The sequence below is a fragment of the Gossypium hirsutum genome, chromosome D08 (assembly GCF_007990345.1).
Source record: "Gossypium hirsutum isolate 1008001.06 chromosome D08, Gossypium_hirsutum_v2.1, whole genome shotgun sequence".
Taxonomy (NCBI): Eukaryota; Viridiplantae; Streptophyta; class Magnoliopsida; order Malvales; family Malvaceae; genus Gossypium; species Gossypium hirsutum.
Window position 1 is genome coordinate 66,741,217 of NC_053444.1, and position 24,444 is coordinate 66,765,660.

Genomic DNA, 24,444 nt, shown 5'->3' on the forward strand with positions numbered 1-24,444 from the left:
GTATATTATTTATATTAGTTTTACGGTCCATGTTTGGGGTGCATTGTTGTTCATTTCAGCAATATCATCTTCAATGTTCAAACTTACGTTGTCTCTTAAAAAGTATAATGTGCCTCATCATTACATCCAATATTTGTGAGTGTGCACTCCTATTTTATTTTTTAAAAGGGTTAAGTCACACTATTTAGCCTGAACTTGACAATTACTCTCACATTGGGGTTTTTATTTTTTTTGTCAAAGTTAGTCCCTGATGTTTCCTTGAAAATCATAGGACTAACTTGAATTAAAAAAAAATTATGTCTCGATATGAAAACAATTGCCTAATTCAAGTTTCAATATAAAAATAATTGTCAAATTTAATGACTAATTGAGCAAAAAAAAATTAAACCTCAATATAGAAATAATTACCAAATTAAGACCTCAAATAATAATTTAACCATTTTCTACCTTAACATAAATGTGTTAACTTATAAAGAAATGGATATTTTTAAATTAAATTAATGCGTTTCTAGAATTACATGTACATCCTCAACAAATTTATGTATTTATTTATTTGTTTTGCATACCGGCTCTAGAACCTTGTCAAGGTCAAGTGAGAAAAGCACTTAGCCAGTATGGACAAGAGAAAGAACCAGGACCAGTCTCAAAACTAATTTTATATTAATATTTATTATCATTTGACTCATTACATCATATCACAAACTCAATAAAAAAATATTTAGTATAATTATAATAATAAAAAAACAGTTGCATCAAATCATGCATAGCAATTGACGTCCTCACAAATATGATGTTGAAAATTTTTCACTAGGGTAAATTGCACTGTAGGCCATCTAACTATAATTAAGTTTTCTTTTCATCGTTCAATTATAAAAAGTTATAAAATAGTCCATCAACTAATTAGATTTGTCCTTATAAGTTTAAGACATAGTTTAGATAGGCAATGTGTTTACCTCTGGTGAAGTTAAAAATAACAATGGCTGTGAGATTAGAAATAGTAGTGGGGTGTGTTTGGATTTAAATACAGTTGTAGTGGTGAGGTGAATTATAATGAAAAGAGAAAATGATCATTAAAGACTTTATCTAGAAAACATAAATATAATACAAAAAAAGATGTAAATATTTAACAAAAGATATATTTTATTTAATATTTATGAAATTAATAAATAGATTAAATTTTATTAAAATTTTATCTATACCCAATAATATTTTTATTAATATTAAATAATTAAAAATAAAATTTCAAAAATATTTTATTATAAATATAATAAATAATTAAATTTTATAGAAACTGATTTTATTTGAAATAATATTATGTATATATATAATTATACATCAAATACTTATATCACTTAATTATAAATTTTATTAATTGCAAAAAAAATTAATAAGCAAAAATTTAACAAATATTAGAATAATAAAATATTATTGAAAGATGAAATAATGAAACAACTCTAAAATGAAAAGAGAAAAGAAAATATAAAGAGGAAAAGAAAAGGCGACTGGAGTTAATTGGAGCAAAATACTCCAATAAAAAATTCCAACTCTATTGCGGTCAAAACTTTTATGGGTCAAAGTTAAAATGCTATCTAAAGGGATGATAAGGGAGTTAATTGGAGGCTATTGGCCTCCCAAAGGACGTCTAATTCGGTTATTTGTTGTTAACTTTGTGATGAAGAGAATATGCAATATATATATATATTGGTGTAATAATAAATTTAATTTTAAATTTTTATAATTTCTATCAACTTCGCCTTAAAAATAATTTGAAAAACTAATTTATATTAAAGAAAAAGAGTTATAGCCACCTTGTCACGGGATATTAATTGTTATAAGTTTGCTCACCAAATATTTCGATGAATATATATTATTAATCCTAAACTTAGATTTGACAATATTAGAACTCGGCTTGACTCGATTATATTTTTAATAACTATTTTGTAGTTTTTTATTGTGTGGTGAATTAATATATTTTTTTAACAATTTGATTATAAGTTTTAATTATATATATTTTTCTTTTAACATAATGTCTAGAACTATTTATAGCCCCTCCTCAACCTATAAATAGGAGGATAATATGTTTCAGTGCATTCGAATCCACGTCCTCCTATATTGGCAACAATGTCCATGCCAATTGAATTAATACTCAATAAATTAATATAGTTAAATGACTTGAGGTGTAATTTATATAACCACAATCTATGCATAAGTATAAATTAAACATTACATAAAAAATTATTTTAAATTCTAAATAAAAAATTGTAGATAAAAGTTTTAATTATATCAAAATTAACAATCGTATATTTATATTTAATTAATGTTTTTATTAAAGAATCCCTTTTACTTTTTAAAATTAGTAATATTAAACAATTCTCAACTTCTTTTTCAAGAAAAAACCTACTTCTTTTAAAAGAAAAGAAAAAAAAAGGAAAAAAAAGTCTTCTTATCTCAGACGTGGTTTCACATTTAAAAATTAATAAATCAATTAAATATTTGACTAATTGTCAATCAAATTATATACCAAAAGATTTGCTTTTCTTTTAATATGGATAAAAAATAAATTAAATATTCGGATTAAAACCATGATTATTAAGAGGTATATTATCACAGGATTTTGAGAAGTCCTCAAATAAAATTAAGAAAACTGTTAAAATATTAAATAAATTAGTTTCTGAATTCAGTTTTTTAATTTTTAAAATGTAAATTTTGTCACGTATTAACACTTAAATTATCAATTTTGTCCTTTATTAAATAAATAAAAATGTTCCAATTTTACTGGATGTGCTCGAAGGTACTCCAAAAATAAAATAAAAATTGTATTAAAGTGAAAATCAAAATTTTATAATTAATATTTAAAAATAAATAATAATTAATGCCTACTTCTAAAATATGAAAAAAATGAATATTTTTAATTTAAGAGCCAAATTTTAATTTTAAATAAGAAGTATATTTTTACCTTAAAGAAAAAGACATTTTTCTTGAAAATAAAGAAAATTTACATACTTTATTTTCCCTTAAAAATAAAGAAAATAACACACTTTTTTCAACCCCATGTTTTCTTTTTCATCTAATTATTAATAAACTAACCCCAAAAGAAAAAGAAGGCGTGGAAGGCTGAGTCATCAACGTGGTCTTTTCACTCAGTATACACGTACTCCCACAAACTCTGCACTTTGAATCGGTTTTTAATTTAAATATAAATTAAATATTTTAAAAAATAAATTACATTATTTAATCACCTTACTTTTTTTTGAATGTTTTCATAATTAAAAACATATTTCGAAGTGTCAATTCCTAAATTTCAAAAACAAATTTATTAATAGATTATAGGCAAAAAAAATAAAGAGGCGAATTGATTTTTAAGTAAAAAAATAAGTAAATAATTTTTAAAAAATTTAAATTAATGACAAAAATTATTATTTTATAATTTAAATTATTATATTAATTTTAAATTAAATTAGTATGGTATTATATTATTAAATATTTATTTAATAATATTTTAGTCAATAAAATAATAAATAAGATTCAAGTGATAATTCCAATACCAATAATAGAAGACATTGTATAGCTTGGTTGCTTACAACTCAACTCCAGACATATGAGATTAATCAAATTATCTTCAAGTATTGATTTACAAGAGTTACTAGATTTATTCCACGTGTATTTTCAGAGAAATATTCGAGTATATAATAGTTTATTCTCTTCTACATTATTTGAATTTATACTACTAAATAAATAATTTGTTTGATTATATAATAGTTTCTCCTGAAATTTTTTAAAATTTTAATTATATATCTAAATTTTTCAAAAAAAAAATTAAACCGTTAAAATTTTTTAAAATTATTATTCAATTTTTTTAATTTCTTAAAATCTTTTGAAAGTTTTAACTACAGTAATATTTTTTTTTGAAAAACTTCACTAAAACTCTCAAATTCTTTTAAAATTTTAATTATGTCCCCTTAAAACTTAATGCCAAGATCCGTGGCAACTTTTATCTTCCAAAATAAATATGGTGATTTATTCATACATATTCATGGTGGAAGGCTTACACCGGAATTTTTCAATATAAAGACAACTTGATCAAGATAGACTCGATATGAAGGAGATTTTCGAAAATGTTATTGTTCATATTCACTTTGGCCCCTCAAAAATTATAAAAAATTGATTTAATTATTTAAAATTTATAAAGATATATAGACTATTAACATGGTAAAATTACATTTTACTATAAAAAATATATAATTTAATTTTAACTTCCTAAAAAAGAATTTTTAACTCCACCTCTGATCACAACTCTAGCTCGTTTTGGCAATTTGTGAGTGCAAAAATTCCAAGGAAAGGAACATATTTTGTTTTTCATGAAATTTAAAACAATACTAGGGAAAGATGGTTATCCAACATGCAAAAGGAGACATACACGATAAATATGGTTTACAAAGAGGTGTTATTATAAGAAAGTTACATACATGTCAATCATTTTAGGGCAAAAAAATAACATTATTATTTAACATATTTATAGTATAACTAATTTATTTATATTATAAATTATTATTTATATTCTTTTAAACATTGCACATACATAACTTTTTAGTATTGCACCATTACTTAAATTACGATTTCAATTTCTTTTATTTATACAATATTTTAATTATCTCTGGTTGTTTATATTAATTACATTAAATAGAATACTTTATTAAATTATATAAAAATGCAAATGCTTAAAAAGGAGACCAGTAAAAAAGAATGAAGATTGTTAATATCAATAAGTTAGAAATATCTACAAAAGAATGGAGAATTGAAGCAATGGTTTTTCAAAAAAAAAATCATCAAATCATACTCGAAGCACGACAACGTTGAAAATATATGAAAGATCATTTTAATTGATATTGTTGTTGTTGTCTATGTCGTCATCGCCATACATGAAGTTAAAAACATACGAGATGAAGGTTAAAAAAAAGTAAAACATTTTTAATTTATTTAGTGTAGGTGAAAAACATTTTCAACCATTATTTTTAAATGTATTTATTAATTTAGTGAAAATATTTTTCCGTTTTGATATTTAAAATATATGTTAACATTGTTTTTATTTATGATGAATTATTATAATTGCTACACATCACTTTCCTGTTTCTATTTTTGTAAAAATTATCATTTACTTTCTTACACAGATGGATCATATAGAATTGAAGGTGGTTCTCAGCGGCGGGGGGGGGGGGTATAGGGAAAAACTGTGAAGGTGAATGGATTTTGAGATTTAATATATTTTTGGGGAATTGTTCCGTTTTTATGTATTATATATGATTTTGATATAAAATAAATATATATTTATAATATATATAAAAACACGAGTTTAGAGAAATTTTTGAATTAACGAAAATACTCATTATTTTTCATCACACTATTAAATTGATATTTAAAAATAATTATAATATTTAATTTAAAATTATTAGTTTAAAGTTGACATAAAATGTTGTAATAATTATACATTTAAAAGTAATTCTAATTTATTTTACAATTATTAGTTTAAAAAAAGTTTGATGTAAACAAAGTTTGTTGATTTTTAAGTTGAATTATTATTTGAATAGAACTTTAAGTGTAAAATATATAATAAGAAGTTATTATAATTGTATTATAATTTTGATTAAAATGATTTTAATTTAATATTGACATTATTATAAAAATAATTTTTTATTATTTTTTAAAGTTGTGCTCATTATTCATGTAAAATAGAGTTATTAAATTGAATTGAATTTTAATTATATTAATTCACTTAATCGTATTAGAGTTATATAACAATTAAAATTGAACTTTAGCTTTATAAATAATAATTAGTAGTTAGGTATATTCAATAGTTATAATCAATCAAGTAGCATCTAAAAAGATTACGGGTAAAAAATGGAAATTGTTAGCAATCATAAGTTAGATTTAGTGTAAACATCTTTTGTATTTTCCTTTTTATATAGTTTCAAATTTGTATATTTTTAGGATAAATTACACCCGTTGTTACTCTAAAATAGAGTTTGTCTTATTTTAATCACTCTAAATTTTTTATTAATTTAGTCACTCTAAATAAGATAAATATATGAATTAATCGCTGCCTTAAAATTTTTATTTTCTTTTAGCGGGTTATTGATGTGACACATTAGCCTAATAAGTGGCTAACATGTGACCTTTGTTATTGACTTTTGACTAAAATTTAACACAGGACTGTGTAGTTTTTCCACTAAACTCAATATAAAATGAAGGTGCTCAGGACCTTCTTCGGTTGACATGTTCACCATCATGGTCTTTTTTTATTTTAGAAAAATGGTTAAATTTCAGTGTTGATCCTTTTTATTATGCTTAAATTTGTGTTTTAACCGTTACACTTAATTTTAGTAGGATTTTTTTGTCATCTATATTAAACTCGATACAAAATGAAGGCGCTTAGGGCCTTCTTTTGTTGACACGTTCACCATAATGGTCCTCTCCTTTTGTTTTTTTGTTATTTTTAGAAAAATGGTTAAATTTCAGTGTTGATCCTTTTATTATGCTTAAATTTTTGTTTTAACCATTACACTTAATTTTTAATATAATTTGGTCATTTATGTTTATAATGTTATTATTTAATCCAAATAGTTAATATAGTTAACTTCTCGATTAAAATGTTTCATAATTATATATAATTTGAATGTCATAAGAGTTTTAGAGACGGATACAAATCTTTACATTTTTTTTAGATTTGCCTCACCTTGTTTTTTTTACATTGATCAAACTTCATTTTTAGCCCCCCCTATACTATGTTGTAGCTTATAATTTAATCTATACACTTAACTTTTTACCCAATTTGATCATTCTATTTGTATAATCTCATTAGCTAGTCTAAATACTTAATATTGTGAACTATTTCAACCAAAACATTGATGACAATTTGTTTTAAGAACATCATTTCAACAAAAAAAATATTTTATCATTTGAGCAGATATTTTTAAGAAAAAAACCACAAAAACATTCAACTTTTTTTTGTTACATTACTATTAATTGATTTTTTTTCTAATTTCAAAATGTCATACCATTGAATTTAATAAAATAAATTTAACAATAATAACAAATAGACCTAAATTTTTAAATTTAAAAAGTAAAAATTTTACATTTCTAAAATAGAAAATAAAAGTAAGAGATTAAATTTTAAACGTATAAAATGTATAGAAATTAAGATATATTTTAAGTTTTAAATTTTTACTTCTCAAAGTCAAACATGTAAGTAGTGAACAAAAACTTGAAAGTCATACTGATTAGGTGATAGCTGTCATGGGCTGTCTTTTGTGCTACTTTTTGGTATTAATTATTTGGGCATTAGTTATGTATTGGGCTCTTTTAGCTGAAACCCAAATTTAAAAGAAATAAAAAGTTCAATTCGAATACATTTCTCATTTATCGATAATGAGATTGGTCAGTAAGTTTAAGTTCAAGATTAATTATACAAATAGCTCGTTTCACAGTTTATAAACAATAACTTTTTATTTAATAATTATTTCTAATAATTAAGTAACCTTCATATAAAAATTATTCATGAATTGGATTACCTGTCGAAATTTAAAAATTCGTTCGAAATTTAGGAGGGTTTGAATAAAAACATTAAGTTCGAAAATGGAGGGTTTGAATAAAAACATTAAGTTCGAAAATAGACTTGAGTAAAAAGTTAAGTCTATTTAAAATATGAGTCAGGTTCAGGTTTGAACATTTAAGGCCTAAACTTGACCCGGCTTGACCCATTTTTTTAATTTGTAATGTTTTATATCATGTTTTTTTTTATATATTATATAATTTATAACATATAAACATTAAAAAAATGTTAAGATAACTATATATAAAATTTTAATAGATAAAAAATATTGAATTAAAAATATTATAAATATATATTTTTAATTTTTTCAAAAACAATATTAATAGAATTAAAATGAGTTTAAGTTAACTATTTAAAAATATAAACAAATTTAAATAAAAAAATTAAACCTTATTTTTAATTAAATTTAACTTAAACAAATATAAAATACATTAATATTATATTTAAATCCAATTCAAACTTCACCCGACTCCACACACCAATACCTCTTATATACACACGGTTCCACCAACCAACTGACCATTTAAGCCGCCAATCCAATGAGCACATTCTTCACTCTTCTAATTTCTAATATAGGTGAAACTACATAATAGATGCTTATGTCATGGAGATTACATTACTGATAGATGAATTTAATCCTTATATTATTAAAAAATTAAATAAGGCCAATTGAAATACAAATAATATTTACTATTTAACATAGTTAATAATGTTAATAATTTTATAGTTTTATAAATGAAATCGTTTGTTTAAAATTAAAATGTAATTTGTTTAATTCTTTTTAATAGTATAGAGATTAGATTAAGCCATTTTAATAAAGGGACTAATTTGATACAATTCCTATAATACAAGGTTCTGTTAGATACTTTAACCTTCTAATATAATACGAAATACCCCTTTTTTCTTTGTCCCAATTTTCATTTTTCATTTTTATCAATTTAATCATTAAGTTTTAATTAGATTTTTGGCTACTATATTCCAAATCCATTTGCCTACTTCAACTTTGGGGGACTCCATTTTTCTTTGATCAATATAAACCTATCTGGGTATTTCTCAGATTTCCTAAATCTCTATGAATCCGATTCTGGGTCTTCTCCAAATTCACTAATTTTCCATACCCAGATTTCCTTTTACAATTCTCTTTGAAATTTCGTTGTCAAAAAATGATGGGATTCTATTAATATATCAGGGTTTTCGAAGTTTTTTTTTTCATTTCTCTCAAAGAAAAAATGACAAGTGCGACCTTTTCATCAAGTTTATTGGGGTCGTTCCCTGTAGTTACATCAACTAGGCATTGTGATTTGGGTAAAGAAAGGAACAAATTTTGTTGTTTCAATGAGAAAGAGGGGCAAAGAAATGTTATCTGTGCTTGTATGGCTCCTCCTACTAGAAACCTGGGACGTGATGAATTCCATGGAACTAAATTTACTGTAATTATTTCTGCAATTTTTTTTCTCTCTTTTTTTATTTAATTTAGAAGGATTTTTAATGGAAGTTTATTTAGGTTGACTTGAAAATTTTGTGCTGTTTGTTTTAATGGAATCTGCTTGATTGCTAGAAATGTCTTTGCTTATATTATAGGACTTGCTATTACTTTCTTTTTTTCTTGTTTTTGTTTTATGCTTCCAAATTGTTTATAATTTGTTGTTTCAAGGTAATTTTTGCATCCAAATTATGCTTATATTGTCTCTTGCAATTGAACCGTGTAAAATTATCCAACTCTTTTTTTAGGCATTTAGAGATTCTAGTCTCTGTTTCCTTATTGCTATTTGTTTTTGCTTTAAAAAAAGGTAGCTAAGATGCAGAAGTAAATGGTAGGACATTAGTGGACAAATAAATAAAATGCACTTCCATTTCTAACATAATTGTTTTATTTAAGTATGCAATTTTAATGTTTAATTGTTTAAAAAAATATTATTTTTGTGTCCAAATGAACATTTTGCTTTTGGAATAGGAAACAACCAGCAAAAGCAATAACCAAGTGAAGCCTTGGGAACTCGAAGATTTGAGTTTACATGTTTTATTTTTAGTTTCTCAGTCTCAACATGGTGATTTTTGCATTTATTTTTAGGAATCATCCAAATATGGGAATTTCAGCAAGGAAGTGAAGCATGAGAATGATTCTGATGTTCTCATTGAATGTCGAAATGTTTACAAATCATTTGGAGAAAAACATATCTTGCGAGGTGTGAGCTTCAAGGTGATTTTCTTGGCTTTAGATATGTTTTATGTTATTTCCGTGAGTGTTTGGACTACATGTGAACAGATATTTATGGATTGTACTGCATGAGGGTTGTTTCAAGTTCTTAGAAGATACTTCTTGGAATTACTGTTTGAACATTTTTACTCGTAGGAAGAGTTTTCCGTTCTATCGTTTTCAAACAAGTGCATAAGATGACATGGAGTTCGATATTACTATGCTAGACTTCACTATATTCGTTCCAACTTATTTCATCTTCGCTAGACTGAAACTTTTATTTTCCACCACATGAATAAAAAACAGCTTTCTTTCATTTTATTTTCCTATCAGGAAAAGAAATTGGGTTTCTATTTTATGTTTTTTTCCTTCATTACTGATTATATTTTCTGGTTTATAGCTGCAATGGAGATGGTGATGTAAATGATCAGTTTTAGTTGAGTGTATTTGATAGTCTTTTTTGTTGATTCTTAAAGGGGATTAGTTCCATTTAGGTGTTTGGTTTTAAATTTCACTAGTTCTATCTGTTTCATTTCATTGTACTATCTTCCTACTTCAAATCTAATTTAGCCTTTTGATAACATATATGGTTTAGTTTAGGTGGTTTTTAAGGATGTATTCTATATAGCCCCATCTTGATTTTAAGTTTCTTCAACTTCGGGGTCATGAATGAGAATCGGACCTTATGTCTGGACTGCATTGAAGTACTTCTCTCAAATTGAACAGAACTAACTTTGTCTCGAATGTTTTAAGGACTTCATACTTTCTGGGTACCCAAAGCATGTTCAAACATGGACGGTTTAAGGTTGGCTCGATCATACCTGACACCTTAGCCATAGACAAAATGGGATATATGAGTAACATGTTAGCCTTAACTTGGTGGCATCCTGAATTAGTCGTATCAAGTTCTTATTTACAGTTTACAGTCTTAGATGTATGTCTAGTGTTCTATAATGATATGATGTATCCATGTACTTGTATCCTAATTTTGGATCCCTTTTTACCAATTCCCCATGTCCAAAAATATGAACAAAGGTGAGTTAGAAACATAAATTTTCTTTGTGTACGATCATAGCTCGGTTTTTTGCCATTTCATGTAGTAGTATTCTCTATTATTATTAATTTTTTTTCACTTTTTTCTGTTGATTCTTAACGTCTCCTTTGATTAATAGATTAGGCATGGTGAAGCTGTTGGAATTATTGGTCCTTCCGGCACTGGGAAATCTACGATTCTGAAGATTATTGCTGGACTTCTTGCACCAGACAAGGTGAGCAATGCTTATTGAGTCTGTCTTCATAGTTTTGGTAATTCGTTTGTGTTGCATATTGATTTATTACTGCTTAGATCCTTATAAAAAGAATACATAACTCTCTTGTGTAGGGAGAGGTATATATTCGAGGCAAAAAGAGAATGGGTTTGATTGGTGATGATGAGATATCTGGTCTTCGAATTGGATTGGTAAAATTTTATTTAAGCTCTAAATATGATATAATTTATCAGTGGCATGATCCATTTCTTTGTTTACTCTTCGCTAACAGGTTTTTCAGAGTGCAGCACTTTTTGATTCTTTGACCGTTGGTGAAAATGTTGGTTTCCTTTTGTAAGAGACAGTATAAATTCTTTCCTACAAATACTGCATTTTTTCCTTAGTTTTTAGCAATGTTTTGGTGGTCGAACTGATCAGGTCATTGGTTCGCCAGTCTGATTAAAAAATTATTGAAAATTCAAAAAATAAAAATAAAGCAACCTGGTTCAACCAGTTCCCGGTCTAAACCGGTTCAAGGCCATTCTCCAGACCGGTACCCTGGCTGGTTCCCAGAACAACCAGTTTGACTGGCCAGTCCAGTCTGGTTGAAACATCATTGGCTTTTAGGGGGTTACCTTGGATTCTGATTTCCTTTCTCCCAAAATAAAGAAATTACTTGAGCTGGTTGATGACTTTGTGCTTATTAATGCATAGATACGAAAATTCATGCATGTCTGATGAACAAATTTCACAGCTCGTGACGGAGACCTTGGCTGCTGTTGGTTTAAAGGTATGCTTGTGATTCCACTTCCTTTTCTTGGATAGCATAGAATGTTAATTATCTGTCCTGGCTCGGAGCTTTTTGGCTTGATTCAGAGTTAACCTGTAACAAATAAGTAAGATCTTAGCAAGATGTTGGGTTGGGCTTAAGTGAAAATCAGCATAATGAACAGTTGGAACTTGTTTTCCGTAGTTAATTGTGGAATCTCAATTCTCATAGAACGTAACAAGTGTATGCCTTTACTTCTGTCACCTCTTTCTGCACTGTAGGTGCCTTAGTATTTAAGTTTCCGGCTGATTAAAAATTCTGACGCAATGTTCTCTTCAGGGAGTTGAAGAAAGATTACCTTCTGAGTTGTCCGGAGGAATGAAGAAAAGAGTTGCTTTAGCTCGTTCTATAATTTGTGACATCTCCAAAGAATCAATTGAGCCGGAGGTACAGTAAATTTCTCTTTGAAATTAATGGATGTGGATCGGAAGTTGTAATGACGTATAACTGCCTCGGTTTTGTATCTTAAGATAAACATTCAATTGGTCTTCCTTTCAAGTTTCTATTAGTATCCAGCCGATCCTATTTTCTTTCAGAGTTTAATCCCTAACTGTAGGACCATAAAATTTAGTCCACATTCCCACTGGAGTATATATTCCGGCTTGGTCACCTCCTTTTATTTCTTCAGGTGCTTTTATATGACGAACCAACAGCTGGGCTCGATCCAATTGCATCGACTGTTGTTGAAGATCTCATCCGCTCTGTCCATACAAAGGGTGAAGATGCATCGGGGAAACAAGGGAAGATTGCATCTTATGTGGTTGTTACTCATCAACATAGTACCATTCTAAGAGCTGTTGACAGGTTTACCCTGAAATCATGATGTTTTTAATTGGTTTTTTGCTATGATGTTGGATGCCATACTTAATGAACTTCATCTTTACGTAATAGGTTATTGTTTCTTCATGAGGGGAAGGTTGTTTGGCAAGGAATGACCGAAGAATTTACAACGTCGACAAATCCAATTGTTAGACAGGTAATGACTGAAACTAGTTGCCATGAACTTAAAAAGAGAATACAGTGTAATTTATCTGATGCTTATGGGCATGAGTATTGGGATATGACCCTTTGCAGTCCCTCGAATACATGGAAAAGCTTAGATAATAATTGAACATACCCGTGTCAGTCACATCCCCTTGTTTGATACTCACATAGTAGTTTGAGTGACATAGGTACACCTTGTCTCTCTCTTATGAGCAAGAACTAAGGGCAGTCGGTTTAGGATCTTCATGCATATGTTACTTCTTAGATCATTGTTTTTGGAACTGGACCGGACCATCTGGTCGGACCGGTAGGATTGGGACTTGGCCGGGGCATTGGTCTAGAATAAGGTGTTGGATCGGTTGACCAGCGAACCAGTTGAACCAGCCGGTTCGAATTGGTTGAACTGTTTTTTTCCTTCTATTTTTAAATATATATTTTTTATTTTTTTAATAATTTATTCAATTGAACTGGTTGGACCGGTCGAACTAGGAAATGGTGGTCTGAGCAGTTCGACCACTAGTCCAATTCTGAAAACCTTCTCAGATGAGTTAATACATATGTTTGTGTCTATATATGTAAGAGAGATATCCATATATTTTTATGTCCTATTCACATATATCATGCAGGTTGAATTTTGAGTAAATTAAATGTTATATATATCGATAAATTCAACAGATGGATTGTGTTAATATATATACCGACATCTATGATCTTATTTAATTGCCCTTATGTTTTTCAGTTTGCATCTGGGAATCTGGATGGTCCAATCAGATATTAGAGGCACATATATACGAAGGTTTCAAAAGATCAAATTTGGTCATTGAATTTCTTTTTAGCTAGGATTCTCAGGAAAATTAAGTAAAAAATGTCAATTTTCAATGTTTGGCATTGTATTTGCAGGTCAATGTTGTTTTAGATCAGTGTAGCTCTTTTCTTTTGGGGAGTTGGTTACCTTTGCTATTATCTTTGCAAGTGTTCTTTCCTGTAAAAGACACAATTTTCTACAACAGAAATTAAAAAATCCTGCACTCTGAGAACATACCATTTTTTAAGTGTAAAATGACAATTGTTGGATGCAAAGAAATAATCAAAGACAAATCCGAAGCTTAATTTAGTTGATTCGTAAAGTTATTCTTATGGTTTTGCCTTTTAATTATATTAGTGTTATTTGAATTGGATTGGATCGGTTGAGTTGGGAACTAATTGGTATATTGGTCTAAGCATGGTGAACCAATTTTTGAGCGAATCATTCGGAATTTGTAAAAAAACCATATAAAAATATATTGATGGTTGAATTAGTTTTATAAATTTTATAAATATTTTTTATTATTTATAAAAAAAATTATTTATTCATTTAAGTTTTGCTGCACCAATTATTGAATTAAGAATTAGTAATTTGAACTTTAAATACGACATTGTTAGAAAAAGTAATTTCAAACCTTGAACATATGCCTTAAAATAGACACGAAAAATATTGGTGTGGCTATTAAAATAATATCTACTTTTTTAGAGACTATATTCGGTTAAAATATGTTATAGGTTCTTATACTCTTCACAAATTTAAATTTTAGTCCTTATAATTTTACTTTTAAGAATTTAATCTCTACTTTTTATATTTCAAAAATTTAAATCTAACTGTTAATAGTGTTAAATTGTTTTTAACAACCAATTGGTGGGTACTGGTTGTCGCTTGGAGTTTACTAACTAAATTTAAAATAAAAACTTAACAACCCAATAGCTTAAAATAAATACTTTCGAAAAATTCAATGACTATTTTGTAACCTTTTAAAATTAAATGACCAAAATATAAACTTACTAATAGTTTAATGACCTTGAGTGTAGTTTAGCCATAATTTATTAAAAATAATTTAAATTTTAATAAATAAATAAAAATCTAAACAGAAATATGAAAATTATAAGCGTGGGAAACGGACAAAATTTTCCGCCAGTTATTTCTGCCGCGTTCTTCGGTTTCTATTTTTTTCGTTATTTTAATTATTATTAATATTATTCTAAAAATATATATAAATTTAAAAATGTAAAAAAATAAAAATTCAAAACTGCTTCGTTTTCATGCATTCAGCCCAACGCTGTATTTAAAAAAAAAAAATCTTTCCTATCATATAATATATATACAATCCTTTTCCTGTTTCTATTTTTTTTTTGAAAATTTTCCTGGAAAACGTTTTCGTTTCTTATCTAAGGACACCCCATTTTTAAGCTTCAAGCCAGAAGCAAAAAGTTGTTTTTGTTTTCATGTTTCGTCGATATGAAATCAGTACATTTTGTAAGTTTTTTTTTCTTTAATAATAAAAGTTGATAATAATTAATTCCCTGATTATCTTTTCTACTTTTCTCTTCATTTTTTTCTCGTTCGTGCAGAATCTTATTTATCTATGCTTAGAACTAGGAATTTGTATGTTGGAACAGTCATGGTTTTTTTAGGCTCTATTTTCAATCTTATTTTTGTTTTTTTTTCAGTAAAAAAAGTAAAGAGAGTAGAAAAAGTTAGAATTATATTTGAATTTGTATTTGAATAGAATTTTAATTTTTAATTCTGTGAAATGTCAGCTAATTTTATATGCAAAATACTGTCTTCTTTTTTTATTTGCACAAATTTCAGGGTATTCAAGTTATTTGTGTATGTGTGTCTATGTGCATATAAAAATATATTGGAAATTGAGTTTTTTTTTCTTTTTGCTTGATGCATTTGTTGCATGATGTTGTTATGCTATGAAATTCATTGATTTTATAAAGAAACGGGGAACTTCTTCATAGTCTCTATGCCTCACTTCAATGAAGCTTATTGGTTATTCACTTAATAGTTTTGAAGTCTTTTTTTTTTTATTCTCCTCTGTTTTAGGGTCAATGTTCGGAGTTTATTGTCTCTTCCAGCAATGTTATCTCCAAAGTTTGAAACTACATCTCCCCTTGAGAATGCAATGTGCCTACCATTGCTCCTAATACTTGTCTGTAGTTTTGAAATCTTTTGATTCTTACCAGAGACAATATTAACGAATAATACGCTTTGTAGATGTTTATATTCGAGATTCACTAATGTTTCTGATGTCATAATTTGAAAGTATTTGTGTCCCCTCCTATCTGCTTGTTGTCCAATTGCATGTGATTCTTTAGTTAATTATAGAAGCTGCATCGATGTTTACATCCATGAATCACTAATGTTTACTCTCATAATTTTAGAATATTTATGAAATCCAATTTGCTTGTTTTGTTGGCTTTTAATTCCTTTGTTAGATATCAATGTTTATGATTATGAATCATTAATGTTTCCTATGTCATAATTTGAGAATATTTGTGTCCTCGTATCTGCTTGTTGTCCTATTACATATGATTCTTTAGTTAATTATAGAACCTGCATTGATGTTTACAGCCGCTAGTCACTAATGCTTACTCTGTTATAATTATAGAAGCTGCATCAGTGTTTACATTCTTGAATCACTATTGTTTATTCTGTCATATTATTTGAGAATATTTACGAAATCCAATTTGCTTGTTTTGTTGGCCTTTAATTATTTTGTTAGATATCAATGTTTATGATTATGAATCATTAATATTTACTCTCCATTGACTCATTATTTCGATGAATCATTTCTTTTGACAGAAGAAAATTATGTAAACACTTACTCGAAATCTTCATATTGCCCTCTGATAGAAATAGAACTTTACTCAATTTCATCTTTGGTAAATTTACCAAGGGCTATGTCAAAATTTTGGAATATTTTTGCTCCCCAATTTGCTTGGTTGCCTATTCCTCTAATTCTTTAGTTAGTCATAGAATCTGCATCAATACTTATACTTGCTGACTATTAGTGGTTACTATGTCATAATTTGAGAAGATGTGTGCCTTCTAATCTGCTAGTTGGATTTCTAATTGTTTAAATCGTTATATATTTGGTTTGTTATATCTGACAGATACCTCTGATTGCTGAACGGAAAGGTTGGGGTTCATGTCTTTGTAGCATTGTTCCAGCCACTGCTTTGCTTTCTATAGTTTACCTTCTAGGGTTTTCAAATGTAGAAACAGAAAATAGAGAGGTATATTTTCCATTTTAGATCCCATATGATATGAATTTTGTTGCATTATTTGACTTTCTATATGTGCTATAGCGGGTCTCTCTGTATGGTTTTCTTCATTTGCATCGTCTAATTAATATTCACACCGTTTAATATTCTGTGGATTCCCATCAGCATACAGTTGAAGATGCTATTGATTTATTTATTACATTTTTCCCCTATGGGTTTAAGTTTGAAATTTGTAGGTTGTTTGTATCTCCAATAATTTAAAGGTCGAATATGAACCTTTTATTAGTTTTTCTTTTTGGAAGTCAGTGCCATATATCGAATAGAAAGAGATATATTGATGGATATCTAGAATGAAAGTTGTTTCCTCTGTGCAGACATGGGGATTAGCTGATATTTTGCAGAGCTCAAATGTTGGTAATTGCAAGGTTTGTTCAGGAGACTTTAAAGATTTTGCTTAATCACATCCTTATTTATGAAAATGTTTTTCTGGCAAACAAGAATCCATTTTCTGTTTCATATTTTTAGAACCAGTGCAAGCCTCCCGGAACTGCGCCATTACCTGAAGGTATCATTGAAAATACATCGAACTTAGAGATGCGACCTTTATGGGGCTTCCCAGAGGTAATGTTTTAATCAATGTGAGTGAGCATGCACCTTCCCGTAACCAATATGAATGGGCACGTAACCTTGTAAACATGTTTCTCACTCGAATTTTGAGAATAGAATTTATGGAGCGTACACTTTCCCATTTGAAACAACTCCATGGAAAAAACTGCACCTTACTGTAAACCTCTGGCTGAGTAAAGCGCATGCAACTTTAATTAAACATACAACTTTGATGGATTTTATTAGTAAAGTTGGAATTGCACCATTGCAGCACATTCATGTTTCTGGATATTCTTGAATCGCAGATAGTTTACAGTTGGTTGATTTGTTGTTTGGATTTAGATTAGAAGGATAGAACCTCTTTTTAGCTTATAGATTTCTCAATAATTCTTTGTGCACTATTGGTTTTGACAATTTCTATTTTCACAAATAGAATAATGTTAATTCATTGGAACTTCCGAATTGGAACTTCAGAACTATGTTGCTCTGACTCTCTATTTTTCTCAAAGTACCCGAGTTTGACTTATATGCTGGGTATGGGTATATGAACATCCAAGGGTCCTCTAAATACATGGAAATCTTGTAAAAGAATTAACACGTGGTGTATAACCTTCATGTCAAAATTATCATGCTGCTAATTCCTCCAGGGGCAATTCATTTGGTCAATATGACACTGACATGTCTGATGTGGCCATACTAATTTTACTATTGCACTACTGTTTGGACAGAAGGAAAATACTTCTACCAGCTTATTTGCAGTTGCTGTTGGAATAAAGCAAAAAGATCTAGTAGACAAAATGGTCAAGATGGTAGATGATAATTCCTTTGTTCTTTAAAGTATACCAGTAGCTTGTATATATTTTTGAGTTTGATTGTTCTTTGTTTTCTATTGTGTAGTTTCTATCTAGTGATTTTGTAGTTATGCTTTTCCATTATGATGGTATTGTTGATGAATGGAAGCATTTTGAATGGTGTGATAAAGTCATACATGTTTCTGCACGCAATCAAACTAAATGGTAAGGAATCTTTCCAATCCCATAACAAATTATAGGGAAGTAGCATTATTCTAAATCTCTCCTGGATTTTGTTTCTCGGTGACTAGGTGGTTTGCAAAGCGTTTCTTACACCCTGATATTGTTTCGGAATATAGTTACATTTTTCTCTGGGATGAGGACCTTGGAGTTGAACATTTTCACCCGAAAGTGTACGTTGAATGCAATTATCCATATTAGAACACGGATTATATGTTAGAAGCTCTCTGCTCATTTCTGTCAATTTGAGAAATGAAATCCTTTTATAGTTCAAGTAGAAAAATGTTGCTAATAAACTTATGCTGTGTGATAATTAAGATGCATTTAAATAACTCAGAGGTCCTGAAACGTGCACAAATGTGGAAATTTATGATGGCTTTTGTTGAACAGTTCTACTAGTAGTGTAGCGGTGATAGCCATAGACTACTCTTAGTTATACCCTGTCTATAGAATTAAGAATGACTGTGGAGCCTGATAGAGATGGTTTGCTTCAGCTGATGATATTCCTGCAGTTGAAATTGCTTAATGCTGTGTGTATCGATGTTCAGTTTTTGCCCTTTCAGTTGCAGTTTCAAAGTATAGTTCTATCATGTGTTGAAGGAAGTATGATAGTTACTGCAAAGCTTATGAAGTTGTTTGTTTCCTTTCCCATGTCTGCTAAATTTTGCTATATGTTTATTTAAAAGGAGAAAGTGTTTTGGCTATTAAATAACTGCATCTTATTTAATTACCATTGATAATCTATTTTATAGATTCAAAATTTAAAATCTATAACTTAATTTGATAACTCAGATATGTGTCAATTATTGAGCATGAAGGGCTTGAGATATCGCAGCCTGCACTTGATCGTTCTAAATCAGAGGTACACCATCAAATTACTGCACGTGAAAGCAAATCAATAGTGCACAGGTTCTTGTAGTCATTTATTTCTCAATATCTACTTTGAAAGCTACTTCTGCTATACATTGCATATTCTGAATACACTACTTTTGTAAACCATGCACAAATTTGTTTAATACATAGTCTATTGAAACTAGTGACTTAATTTGCTTCATTGTGTATGGTTTCTCATTGCAGGACAGCTTTCAAACCAGGTGCTAATGGGAGGCATTGTGATGCCCATAGTAAAGGACCTCCATGCACGGGGTAAAATATCAGTAAAATTACTAAATATTCTCCATTGGTTCTTAGAATTTACTTATTCTTCACAAAATAATTAGGTTAAGAAACTGTCATTTTAATTCTATTGATGTGAGAGGGTATTTTTTCTACTGAGATTCACAAAAGAATCTATGCTTACAGAAGCTATTATTGTGCAACTCAACGAAATTAATGAATTTGAAACCTCTGTCAAATTTTGGTTTTGCTTCCCAAATCTAAGGAACAAGAGAATGTTACAGGTGGATCGAAATGATGGCCCCCGTTTTCTCGAGAGCTGCCTGGCGTTGTGTATGGTACATGATTCAGGTTTGCCTTTTAGACTGTGGGATTTTTACATCCTTATTCTTGCCTCTTTTCTTTCCTTAACTTCTTCCCTCTTTTTTGGGTGGGGCATGGAGTTCAATTGCCATATATCTTTGCTGTCATACCATTTAATGCTAAATACGAAATGATACATCTATAATATGGGGCTGAGTTTAACTGAAACATGATTTTTAGGTTAACTGAATGATTGGTAAGAAGGAGCTGGTTTGCATTTTTTGTTTTGTTAATGTTTTTGAGATTTGTTATGTGTACGGTGTGTTTGGAAAGCCATATAGTAATTGGATTTGGGTGTAATTGTTTGTAATTACACATGTGTGCCATTTTTGTGTAGCCATTGTAATTAGTAGGTCTAACTAAATTGAGAGGAATTGTAGCACCTCAGTTACTTGCTCCAATTCTTATGAGGGGGTTGAGAATTGGGGGAATTGTACGGGGTAATTAGCCATGATGACTTTCAAACTTTTTTTAAAATTTTTTTATTCTAGGAATTAGAATTCCTTGTAGTTACAAGAGGGTGTAATTACTAGTTTAGTATTTACACTTTCTAGCAATTACTCCATGGTGTACAAACACACCCTCAAACTTTGCTCTAGTTTTGCAAGCCTGTGAATGTTCCTTGGTAATGCTAGTTAAAGGTTTATAAAATTGCCTCATACATCAGTTTTTCTTTCTTTCTTCCTCTTTTAATGTCACATCCTTATCTATTTACATTCTTTTATTTATTTATCTTTTTCCAGAATGATTTGATCCATGCCTGGGGTATAGATATGCAAGTTGGTTATTGTGCACAGGCAAGCTACTTAAAGTGGGTTTTCATCTTATTTTGCTAAAGCAATAGAATTTTGCTTAACCTGTATTTTAATAGGGTGATCGAACCAAAAATATTGGTATTGTCGATGCTGAGTATGTAGTCCACCACAATCGTCCTACTCTAGGGGGCATGGGTGCGAAAAATCGCTCTACTGCTGGAGGTCGACGGCTGGACAAGGTTAGAAATTAATATCTATTTCCACAAGATCTTAAAAGGTACATTATTTTCTGTATTCAAGCATTATCATCCTTTAGTAATGGTGGTAAGCAATTTCGAGAAATGCTTTACTGCTGTTGTACTGATTGCTTTGTGGTTAGTTGCATCTTATGCCAGGCTGGTTAAGGCTTATTTTGGCATTATGGTTGATTTGCAAAACTGTGGTTCAAACACGGTGATGCATAAGATGCAACTAAATAAGCCTTAATATCAAGAAGTCCAGTTTATGCAACTAACATATTCAATGGTTGTGGTGCATAAACTAAAATATTCTTAGTGGTACCGATGCTGGACTTGAGTTTTATTTCTCTAAAATCTACATATTGGGACATTTTTTTTTTCATCAAACAATAACAAGGAATTTCTTAACGAAGCACCTAAAACCCTTGAGCTCCATACCTTTAAACCACAGCTTTGCTATTATTGGTGATTTAGGCCCTCAAGTACTTGTGTGTTCATATGTGAAATTAACATTTGGAACATATATTTGTTTAAGACATATGAACAATTTTTGTAGAAAGGGTTGCCAAATGGTGAAAATCATACATTCACGGCAGAAATCTTGCATATTAAAGTGTAAACATATGTTCTTTGGTATTAAGTTCTTAGCAAGCCCTCTGGATATAAGGAAGAGTAGATTGATGCAGACAAATGAATTAAACAAAATGGCGGCAGAGCATATCTCTTATTCTGTTTAATTCTATTCAGCAGTTCTTTAAGGTTAAATTGCTCCTGCTATCTGTTAGTCCAATTTAAAATGTGTTTGAAATCTAGAAGTTCTGAGATTTTATATGTTGTATAAGAGGATATTTAAACTCAAAACTACAGGCAAGGGATTATACACCATTACCATTGGTTTGAGAATGTCTTACATCGCTCCATGAGTTGCTTTAGTTACTAGTTCTTACCCTTGAACAAAGATCATTGCAATACAGATGTTGTCTTTAGTTACATGAGTTGCTTGCTTTAGCTACATGTGTAAAATTTTAATATTTTATGTAAAAATTTAACCTGTTAAACACAATTATTATACAAAAATTGGTTATTGTGCACAAGCAAGCTATTTAAAGTGGGTTTCTCTCTTATTTTGCTTACCCAAAAGATTGTTGCTTAACATGTTTTTCTTTAATAGGGTGATCGAATCAAAGGTATTGTTGTGAATGATGCATACATACTGCGCCACTATGTTAAAGCAAAGAAAAAAAAGGTTAGAAATTTGATATCTCTATCAATAAGATGTTAGTGGTACATAGCTTATCCACCCCCCCTCCCCCGGGAAAAAAAAACATTTTAATGGTACATTATTTTCTTTATTTAAGCAAATATCCTTGAATGATGGTGCTCAGCAGTTTAGTGATTGCTGAATCTCTGCTCTAGGTTCCTGCTAGTGCTTTACTGCTGTTGTGTCGATTACTACATTTGGAAAAACTGTGTTCTTTTAGCCAATGCTCTCTCTGCTATTACTGGTGATTAAGGCCTTGATGTACTTATGTCCTTATGCGAAAGGGGCAAAATTTATTGGGAACACGTATTAGGATATAAGGACAATCTTTGTAGAAGGGATAGCCAAATGGTGAAGTCATATACAGTATATGTATACATGTGTGTGTGTGTGTGTATAACACCACAGCTCCATTTTGTATTTCTAAACAATTTCATTCACAGCAGAAAGCATGCATAAACGTATGTGCTCTGGTATTAAAAAGATTAAATATTAATATTATATAAGTATAGTAAATATTTAACAAAACTGTGTATTTGACTAAATGTAAGAATATTTAATATAAATTCAAGGTTTAATTTAATGAAAAGAATTAAAAAAAAAGTTTAAAACGGTTTATAGGGATTTTGTTGGTTTTTCTTTTTTAAGTTTTTTATTGGTTCAACCGATTTGAAAGATACCTGGTTTAATGATATAGGGCAGTCCAGTCTGATTTTTTAAACACTGCTTTTATCTGTCATCTCGGAAGTTCAGTGGATTTCTTGTGCTGGTTTATTGGTTGTTCAATGCTCCGAATGTTCTTTTTTCATCTTTCTGGTATCTGATTGTATGTTGTATAAGAGTATATTTAAACCGAAAACTACCGGAACGGATTATAAACCGATAACGTTGATTTGAGAATGTCTTAAAATCTCTACATGAGTTGCTTGCTTTAGTTACACCAAATCCGAACCCCTGAAAAGATTTCTTTTAGATAAAATGTGAATTAATTGGTTAGCTTGTGCAAATATAACGGCCATCGCTATCTGTGAAAGTGAAAACTATGAAAATGTATGGCCTGTCGTATTCTTTCCCGAGTCAATTGTGGTACCTTCGGTATTTTGTCTTGGCTAACTATTTGGTCTGTTTCTGTATTGCAGAAACCTCGTCGTCCACAAGATCCTAGAGTGGAAGTAAGTATCTGGGTCTATTGCTTTGCATCATCTTCCTTATGGTATGCATTATTGATTTACAACATGTGTTCTGTATAAGTCTTATGCATGGTACTTTGAGGTGCTGGCTTGGAGATTTAGCCAAAGGAGAACTTATTCGATCCCTTGTTGATTATTTGTTGTAAATAGAGTTCAAATGTTGAAAATATCAAAAGAACTTTTTCTAGGCATTGACTGACTTGGCAATCATTTAAGTGCACAAAAACACCGGTTATAACTATCGGAGTACGAACTTGATCTGTACAGGTAAGGAGGCAGTCCTACGTCGAGTTGTACTTTTTCAGACAACGATGGGAGAAAGCTGTGAAGAACGATAAGTGCTGGGTCGATCCATATCACTAGCAAGAACTTTGACTGCATTCTCCGATTTTGTTGGCTCAGGTAAAACTGTGTAAAATGTTACATACCATTGTGCATCATAGTCATAGGATGTTGCTAAATGGAAGGAAGAGATTAAGTAGGTACTTTTTCCAAACAAAATTGCGCGATCCTCGTATGGAGCTGAGCTCGGTGCCTGCTTCAGTTCATTTGTTTATATTCGATATAGGTACCGGATTAAATCATTTGATTATTTAGTGGAATAAAAAGAATATAATGTTTTATAGGAACTGGGAGGAAAATAATAAGAGCCTTCTTTTAGCTTACTGATTTTATCTGTAGTGTCAACTTATAGCTTCTTGCTTGAAGCCCAAAGCCTGAGGATAAGACAATGATGCAGATATCTAGATTCAAAATTTAAATTTATTAAGGGTAAATTGTATTAGTAGTCCCTATGTCTTTTTGTTACTCAATTTAACCATGAAAAGTTACAAAATGATCACTCAATTATTCAATTTTATCTTTTTTGATCATCAGCCGATTAACATAAAATTGGAAACACTAAAAATTCAAGTTAGTTGGGTGACTACGGTAGTCCCTTTGGACATCACTTATGACTCTTGTTGGTGGAATCAAA

At 29.4% G+C, this 24,444-nt stretch overlaps 2 protein-coding genes across 6 annotated transcripts; both read left to right on the top strand.

Annotated features, from left to right (window-relative positions):
• The first annotated feature begins 8,483 nt into the window (after positions 1 to 8,483).
• LOC107909083 (protein TRIGALACTOSYLDIACYLGLYCEROL 3, chloroplastic) lies at positions 8,484 to 13,977 on the top strand. 2 transcript variants are annotated; one of them, XM_016836475.2, is made up of 11 exons: positions 8,524 to 9,036; positions 9,678 to 9,806; positions 10,976 to 11,071; positions 11,185 to 11,262; positions 11,343 to 11,404; positions 11,765 to 11,840; positions 12,159 to 12,266; positions 12,508 to 12,683; positions 12,771 to 12,855; positions 13,603 to 13,659; positions 13,764 to 13,977. In XM_016836475.2, exons 1-10 carry the CDS (start codon positions 8,836 to 8,838, stop codon positions 13,639 to 13,641), a joined length of 1,050 nt encoding a protein of 349 aa, XP_016691964.1. In that variant the 5' UTR covers positions 8,524 to 8,835; the 3' UTR covers positions 13,642 to 13,659; positions 13,764 to 13,977. The 2 variants fall into 2 exon arrangements, with proteins under 2 accessions (XP_016691963.1, XP_016691964.1); XM_016836474.2 differs by having other exon boundaries at positions 8,484 to 9,036; positions 13,603 to 13,977.
• Positions 13,978 to 14,822: 845 nt separating this feature from the next.
• Positions 14,823 to 24,128, top strand: LOC107909084 (uncharacterized). 4 transcript variants are annotated; one of them, XM_041098928.1, is made up of 16 exons: positions 14,907 to 15,150; positions 15,727 to 15,832; positions 16,797 to 16,919; positions 17,282 to 17,332; positions 17,433 to 17,528; positions 18,242 to 18,322; positions 18,411 to 18,529; positions 18,664 to 18,717; positions 19,337 to 19,453; positions 19,622 to 19,690; positions 19,945 to 20,011; positions 20,767 to 20,820; positions 20,895 to 21,017; positions 22,189 to 22,263; positions 23,418 to 23,450; positions 23,736 to 24,128. In XM_041098928.1, the coding sequence occupies exons 2-16, from the start codon at positions 15,761 to 15,763 to the stop codon at positions 23,829 to 23,831; spliced, it is 1,230 nt and encodes a 409-aa protein (XP_040954862.1). In that variant the 5' UTR covers positions 14,907 to 15,150; positions 15,727 to 15,760; the 3' UTR covers positions 23,832 to 24,128. The 4 variants fall into 4 exon arrangements, with proteins under 4 accessions (XP_016691965.2, XP_040954862.1, XP_040954861.1 ...); XM_041098927.1 differs by having other exon boundaries at positions 14,911 to 15,150; positions 18,616 to 18,717; XM_016836476.2 differs by lacking the exon at positions 15,727 to 15,832 and having other exon boundaries at positions 14,823 to 15,150; positions 18,616 to 18,717.
• Positions 24,129 to 24,444: the final 316 nt, after the last annotated feature.